Source organism: Curcuma longa, unplaced genomic scaffold (assembly GCF_044706935.1).
Source record: "Curcuma longa cultivar G26 ecotype Majalengka, Jawa Barat unplaced genomic scaffold, ITB_CL_G26_1.1 utg8573_np1212_1322966_RagTag, whole genome shotgun sequence".
Lineage (NCBI taxonomy): Eukaryota > Viridiplantae > Streptophyta > Magnoliopsida > Zingiberales > Zingiberaceae > Curcuma > Curcuma longa.
Window position 1 is genome coordinate 1,099,335 of NW_027435604.1, and position 8,417 is coordinate 1,107,751.

Consider the following 8,417-nt stretch of genomic DNA (forward strand, 5'->3'; position numbering starts at 1 on the left):
GCATGTGAATTTTACTGCTTGATTGGGTTTAGGCAGTGCCGGCAGGCATCAGTGTCAGTGTATTTATATTATACCATCTCAATCGTATCCATGAACTTCAATTTAATCAGAAAGCTTCCGTGGCTACACCCTGTAAAAGCTACCCAATCATATCCATCTCAAAAATACTCTTTGATAGTTACTACAATGTATAAAAGTTACCCAATAATTGTTAAACATATTTATGATGAGTTTAAGATTTAAAATTTACACCGTGTAAAAACTACCGAATAACTACTACAACGTGTGAAGCTACCCAATAGCTTTTATAACATGTTCACGATGAGTTTAGGATTTAAAATTTTAGCAGCTATATAATATCTTATACAACTATTTTAAAGTAATTTTAATGAAATTTAAATAATTTTAACTAAGTTGATAAATAATATTTTAATATAATATTATTCAAAAACTCTAAACTTTAAATCTTAAATCTTAAACAAATTGTAGCAACTACTGAATAGCTTCCACACAGATATTGAATAATTTGTAAACTTAAAACTCTAAACTTATCCTAAATACATTATAACAATTATTGAATAACATTTATACAATGTAAATCTTAAATCATAAACTCACTTATAGTAACTACTAATGTACACGTTTTAGTAACTATTTGATAATTTTTTTAATGTTGTATAACTATTACAATAACAGTGAATTAAGAAATATTTTTAAAATAAAATCATTGGAGGAGCACCATCTCAAAATGATGGGCGCCCATCTGGCATTTTACAACCGATGGTTGCCCATTGGATGGAAGAAGAGAGCCTATGTGTTCAGTTCTTGGCCGGGACATGCATGATGCCAGCACCAAATCCAAATGCACGGTTATTTAAAACTGAGAGACAGCTCAGATATTGAGAGTTGAGGTGTATATTATGAACACTTGTTCAGCACGCCACGCAGGTGGCTTCACTTTGTCAGTTTTTAAGGATGTCACAGTCCACATGACTAGCAATTCATGAACAAGGAGCGCCCACATATCATCATATGTTGCTTTGTTTAAAAAAAAAAACATACAAATTCAAGAACAAGACAAACAAATAAACTTTTTATTTATTCCACGGACTAAAATTGATTATATGAATTCTCCTCCTATACGACTTAATCTCTACTATATCATCATTTATATTTAAATAAATTTTATTTAATTTTTATCATTACTATTCAAGTTTTTTTTAACCTCTGTCTTACTCAATTAATATATATATTTATCACAATCTTACATCGTCTAATTGAGACATATATTGATACTTAAGTACATATTCATATTATCTTAAATATATCTTTTAAAATTTTCTCTCAATAGATATAATTTTAATTTTTTAAAAATATTCTCATTTTTTATTTATCCATCCTCCTCAACTTTACATTCTCATCTTATAATCACACATTAAACTCCATATAACACAACAGATCTAATCACCAATTAATAGATTTTTTTTAAAAAAATTAAAAATACTTTATGATCACACTGATGCATATGTGCCCTCTTTTATGTCAACCATACTACATATATCATATGTAAAATATTTTTATTAACTCCTCTATCCTTTTACTAAAAAATCTTAAATACTTAACCTTAAAATTTATGCATTAATAAAAAAGCGCTGCAAAGAGTCTTAACTTTTTCTTATTTTCTTTTCTTTTTCTAACTTAATTAGGTAGCAAGAAAATCGTGAAATGATGCACTTACTGACTGCTTCATTATGAAATGTTTATTTAACATGAATTATCATCCTACTCCTTTTCTTATTTTATTAATGCAAGTTTGATCAGTGTAATAAAATTGCAAGGGAATTAAATAGAACATGCATGGAAAAGGAATATATTTACTTTTTGTTTGGTTGAAGAAATTTAATAGATAGCTCATTTCATCTAGCCAACACAACCAATCCAAGTGGAAATGAATCGAGCATTCTGACAAGAACAATTTGCCCAAATCTTTGGATGATCTAGTACACCTAGGCCAACGGCTGCCTCAGACTATAAGACCAACCTGATGGCCAATAATGGTGAAACACCGTTAGCCCACTCGCTAAATCCTAAATCCTAAACTCTAAAACCCACTTGGTGCACCAACCCAAATTGATAGTTCACTCACAACCTGCCTAGATGAGTCTTATCAACCGAGCTCATTCAACATGCCCAACTCACCTCATTACTTGGCTCAGTTCACTCGAGGCATCTACCTCATTTGGCTCACTCTACTCCAAGCCAATCTACTTAAATCTATCAACCCACTCAATTTGACTCGCTAAGCATGTTAATTCCTATCGAACCTTCTTGAAATACATATTCCTTAAAGAATGTCTTTGCAATGATGTTAAAAAAAGAACAATGAAGGATATTCATATAAATTGGCATTTCTAAATTCAATTTCATAATCAAATGCTTTGCCACTTGCCATTGCCTTAAAACCATAGCAAAACACAGAAATCAAACATACTTCATTCGGTTCTGGCTTTAAAGTTTAAATAACAATGAACTTCTTACATATCATAGCATATTATAGTTGAATCATACAGAGATTTGATCTAGCCTACTCCAAATGATGGAACATTGCTAATGCCTATCCACTGCACAACCAATGGTGGGCTAAACCAATGTAGTCATGTTGAATAGGGACAAAACTTATCGATGACAGCGTCAAAGAGAAGAATATGGAATAATGTTTAACCAAATGCAAGATGTGTACAGATGAAATGTTATGTGTTTAGCACAAAACTTCATATGATGTTGTTTGACTTGTGATTGACTGCATGAGCGTGACATGATGGTAAGCAGAACATCCACCATATACTATTACATATTTGACCACATGATGCACAATCAATTGATTCCTTTCAGGAACATACCAACAAAGTTAGTGCAACATGTTGAAGAGGAGACAACAATAAAAATTAGCAATCCAACATACCAGACGATAGGTCTACATTAAATGGTTAAGTTTCTGAAGCTCATTTGTGAAGAACACCTTTCTTCGGCAGCTTTGGTTTCTTTTGAATGTGGTTCTAGATATGACAAACGAAATTTGGTTAGAATGAGGAAAGGCTGAAAGATAAATAATATGCAATACCTTTTGCCTTCCAAGAGCTCCAACATCTGTCCTCTCCTTCCATGTACTCTTACGCAACTTGATAGGGCGGTTCCCAACATATTTACCTGTGAGGAGATGAGAAGACAATACAGATGAACCAAGCTTGATTTCGCACAAAATGCCAATTGAAATAGTAGAGAGAATACATACCATTCATTTCCTTGAGTGCTGCAGCAAGGTCTGATGGGTTGGAAAAGCTCACAAATCCATAGCCCTTGGTTTTACCAGTCCTCTTGTCCCTTATTACCTGAAGAAAACTTCCAATCAATCTCGGCCATACAATATGAATCCACATTAATTTGAACCAGGCTACTGTGGTTCATTAATTGAATCAATTTTTTGATTAAGTGTTGACTACATTTTGAAGTAAAATTGAAATGAGTCAATAACACACGCTCCGGTAGAGAACAAAAAGGAAACAAACAGAGTGCGCGCCCACCTGATACAAACGCGCTCTTATTCTACAAGCAAGGTTGCCATCTCATCTCCTTGTACACCCATTTAAGTTGTAGGCTCATTTAGCCTCGCCGCCGCTGCCACCGTGTTGGCTACTCCGCCGGTGCGTGTCTCCAAGTCAGGGTTGCTCCTTAACTCCGCCCTCACCACCCTCTCCGCGTCTTGCCTCGTCGCCTCCTTGTCCGCCGCAATCCTCTCTGTCGCGTTCTGCCAACTACTTATTTAGCAATTAAACAATTCTGTGTAATATGCATCGAGTTTCAAATTAAGTGGTTACTACCGCAAGCACGTCGCCCAATTTAGTCTTGTCCTCGTCTCTGTCAATCCAGGCGTTCGAGATAACCGCTGCCTGGGCAGCTGCGGCGACGCCGCCTGGAATGACCCCAGGCATGCCTGTCGCGGACGCCTCAGCGGCCTGGATGGCGGCGGCGTCGCTGGGCTCGACCGGTCTATTTCCGGCAGTTCTTGCTGTCGCCTCCAGTGCCTCCCCAATTGTTACCTTGTCAGTCCACGTTGCCACGCCGCCGCGGATATCAGCATCCATCTCTCCGCCTCCGCCGCCCACTTCATTATTTCCGCGTCCCTGGCCTCCCACGCCGGCGACGTACTGGCGCACGGCCTGTTTCATGCCGCTTGTTCAGTGAATGCTAACGAGAGCAACGAAACACAAACAACTCTTTGTTACAGCAAGTTCCAACCACCTACCTGACCGGCGACGAACTCGGTGACGAGTCGTAGGTTGGGTTGTCCGGGGACGTCAGTTTGGGTGACGTTGACCCCCTGGTCTCGTGGGAGCGCGCTGAACTGGTCGTGGTCCACGGCCCGGCGCTGTTCGTTGCGGGTGGCGGCCGACTCCATGGCGGCAGCGGCGCCTCCCTTGAGCGTCTGGCCGAAAATCGTGGACTCAAGTGACTGCATCATGGCGGCGTCTCGGGGCGCAACGGGCTGGTCCGCCAGCTCGCCGGCCACCGGGAACACGTCCCCGTACCTAATGGCCGCATCTCCCTGACCTTGTCCTGGCCTTCGTGGTTGCTCCTGGCTCATTGTGCAGAGATGTACTCAAGACTTCTGATTTCAGAGAGTTTCCGATGGTGGTTGGCATCTGGCGCTGTAGCCTTATATACAGAGCGCATTAACAGAGGGAGAGGAGATGAGGTGGGGAGTGGCGCGGGCACGTATATGGACGGGCGTGTGAGCATGGACACGTGTGAATAATTTGTGAGATGAAGGCAGAGATAGCGCGGATGATGTAGGCGCGTGGGGCGGTGGGAAATCGGTCGGCGGTGATTTACTCGGCCGAGAGGCGGTGCAGCGGAGTCGGGGTCATTTTCTCTTTCATTGCGCAAGTTCATTGACTTATCTCAAGCCGATCTCGTGTTTGATTGTATGTGCCTGAGCCCTGCGCCTTTGTCAGCCAAAGGGATCGTGTGGAAGTTCATGGTTGAATAATATAATAGACTCATTTCCTGTCGAGCCATGCCCAATTATAGCTTTCTTAACCAATGTAACATCTTTATTTGTTTAGTTTAAGGTTGCTGGGTATCTGAATTGGCCGTCGTATGTGTTTCCCAATTTATCTTGGTGGTCGGTAGGAAATTTCCGTAGGACCGAATCAGCCACCCCTAAGAATTGAGTCCATAAGACTGACTAAAATTTATCATTTTTTTATTTGTTTAGTCTAGCTAGTTTGGGGTCACTACGTAACTGATATTGAGAGACGTTCAAAATGAACGTTTCACCTGATGCCACACGTAGTTGGAGCCATTTCGAACTCATTTAATTGGGATGACGGTTATCATTGACTGTGGTAGAGTAATCCTCCCCGCCATGGATGAATAAGTGTTGTTCAATGTTGAGCTTATAAATGAGTTTGCTTTCAATGATGTTTCAGAGAGTCCTACCATGAATGAGCTCGCATGCCTGGTACCTCCCCATTTCTTTGGTTACCTTGAGATTCATTCTTGGAGAAATAAATCACTGACTGTTCAGATTCATTTGTTGCATAGCATTCATGCACCAATGAACAATTTTAGTTGTCTTATGGACATCGGCGGATCCAGCTCGACTGATTTATCTAGGTTGATCACGAGTTGATCTCGGATTTTGAACTGTCTTTTAATATTTTTCATAGTCTTCCTTTCTTTCGTCCCTGTAACCTTCTTCGCAACGTCGTCAACCCTCAAAGTAAAATCCAGATAAATTAATACATGACTCCGTCTTTATTTGTGGATGTACACTCCATCTGTTAGGTGAAAGTTTCATCGACTATGATATCATATAGTCCATCTGTTATGTTTAATTTATTTTGACGATGAAATTTTGTAAAATATTGAATGAATCGTACACTCGAACTTCAACATGTTTTTGTTAAATTAATGTCTATTTTGCTAAATAAGCAAACTTAAAGGAGCACTTAAAAGTATCATAAATCATTCGGCAACTGTTTGTCAAATTGAGCAAATATTTTTGTTTTAGGCAAGAATAAAAAAAGTTGGGATTTTTTAAAGAATTTATTTAAATCGATTTTAAAACACAGATTAGAGATTACAAAACAAAACAAGATCTATTTATTTATGTACTTATTTATTTATTATATCCGGTCAAACGGCGAACTTTGTCGAAGCAAGAGAAGAACAGAGCAGGAATCATGGAAAGTCCGCATAAAGGAAGTCCGCATAAAGGGTATTGTGAGTTCTAAAGCGAAGCGGAACGGCGGGAAAATTACTCGTCTAGAAATTCAAATCTAACCTGCTCACTGACTTGGCAAATCTTCAAATTTCGATCCTCCAACTATAAATAGTCACCAGAACCCTAAAAAATTCTGTCTTTCTCTATCCTCGTTTTTTGAATACTTGACGCTCCTCATCCACTTCTAGATCCAAAACCCAAACTTGGGTCTCTCCTCTCCTCCACTACCACTCGCCCTCTTTGGCTCTGTAGTCGCTCTTTCTGCAGCGAAGCTTGGATTTTGGAGAAGGGAGCATTGCATTTGAGCTCAGGTCAGCATCGTCGCCCCTTGCCCTACCAATCAAGACTGATTTTGAGCTTTTCAAGCTGTTTCTTTCACGCTCGTATTTTTTTTTTCTGAATTCAAAATTGAGAAGGCAGATAAATTTCCTGGTTTTCCTCATTTTCCTAGCTATTTCTGTCATCGGGGGATGAACTGCTTTCCAATTTTATAGTTCTTGTGCGATGAAGTTATTATTTTGGATGGAAATGTGTTATAAAGACTTGCCTTTGTTTCCTTTGTATTTCCATTTTGTTGACGATTTTGAGAAATCTTGTTTCCTTATAGTGTGCGTGATTCGTTGGCACATCTTGATTCTCCAATAAATTAATGCAAACTACGAAAAAATTCTTCTTTTCTCTCTATTGCTTTGGGGAGAACTCGTTGTTTATCTGTATTTGGATCCTCAGCTCATGGGAAGAAGTCTTAGCCCATTGCTCCGGCAGGAGCTTGCCAACCTTGACAAGGACGCAGATTGCCGCCGTTCCGCCATGAAAGCTCTTAAAACCTACGCGAAAGATTTGGACTCCAAAGCCATCCCACACTTCCTCTCTGAAGTCTCGGACGCCAATGGTGCAACGTCTGTCGATTGCACAATCTCCCTCTATGAAGTCCTTGCCAGAGTCCATGGCAGAAACATCGTCCCTCAGATAGATAACATCATGCCCACCATCATGCGCACCCTATCCTCAAACGGAGCATCTTTTGCCCTCCACCAGGCCTGCTCCAAGGTCGTCCCTGCAATCGCCCGCTACGGAATTGATCCCTCAATGCAGGACAATGAGAAGACGAGGATAATCTCCTCGCTCTGCAAGCCTCTTTCTGATGCTTTGATGGGCATGCAAGAGAGTCCTGCATCTGGAGCTGCATTCTGCTTGAAAGCCCTTGTCGAATCAGGAAATTGGAGGTTTGCAACAGATGAGATGGTGAATGAGTGTCTGAAGGTCGCAGGGGCTTTGCCTCCACGATTTTTACAATTTAATCATGCTATAGGAACTTACTGACGATTACTAAAAATATTCTTAAACATAACACCACGAACAAGTACAAAAACAATTATATGTGTGTCAGATTTCTTAGATGCTCTCCTACATACATATGATATATATGAATAGAGATACAGATTATCAAATCTAATTGTAGATGTGAAGATGTTTTTTTTAAACGAATATAAATTTTGGAAAAAAAAAGTATGCAAAGAAAAGATGTTTTTATTTTTTTCCTTTTGTCTTCTTTTATTATTTTATTATTTTTAAGCTCCTATCTTAATTTAAAGATCAGAGTCGTCACACCGAACTCATTCTATATTCATTTAATTCTCATCGAAGTATTACGATATAACAGGCACAAACGTGATTATTCTCGGATGCTCATGGCGTTAGCAGAGGTTGCACATGCATGCTGTTGCTACTTCCAACCTTGGACATCGATATGTGAGGACGTACCTGGGCACACTCTGCAGCGAAGGCCGATGATAGCCGGCGTCGCAGTGGCCGCGCGAGCCTTCCTCCAGTCCTGCAGCAGCTGACAAAGCTCCATCCTTCATCCGGCTAGCTCCCCTCACGTACTAAATACCCCTGGGGAGTTGACCGACCCAGCTGGTCAAGACTGTGATGAGAAAACGACTGGCGGTAGGTTGGGGCTGGGGATGGCTGGAGCAGGGAGAGGAGCTGAAGGAGACCAGTCACATTTGACTGGGAGCTTCTGATGATGAACGAGAGACGGAGGCATTAATTCAATTTGGACTTTGGAATTGTCATGATTTCTTACGGTGCAGGTTTACCACTCGATGCATTCACATCCGTTGAGAAA

At 40.1% G+C, this 8,417-nt stretch overlaps 1 protein-coding gene and 1 long non-coding RNA gene across 2 annotated transcripts; both read right to left on the bottom strand.

Moving 5' to 3' along the window:
• Positions 1 to 2,696: 2,696 nt before the first annotated feature.
• On the bottom strand, positions 2,697 to 3,389 carry LOC141821031 (uncharacterized). Its single transcript, XR_012601185.1, has 3 exons — positions 3,293 to 3,389; positions 3,122 to 3,207; positions 2,697 to 3,056 (listed from the first exon to the last, which is right to left on the bottom strand). It is a non-coding gene; the product is annotated as an uncharacterized LOC141821031 (long non-coding RNA).
• A 254-nt stretch (positions 3,390 to 3,643) lies between these two features.
• On the bottom strand, positions 3,644 to 4,642 carry LOC141821015 (late embryogenesis abundant protein D-34-like). Its single transcript, XM_074708378.1, has 3 exons — positions 4,304 to 4,642; positions 3,879 to 4,217; positions 3,644 to 3,805 (listed from the first exon to the last, which is right to left on the bottom strand). The coding sequence occupies exons 1-3, from the start codon at positions 4,640 to 4,642 to the stop codon at positions 3,644 to 3,646; spliced, it is 840 nt and encodes a 279-aa protein (XP_074564479.1).
• Between the last annotated feature and the right edge of the window lie 3,775 nt (positions 4,643 to 8,417).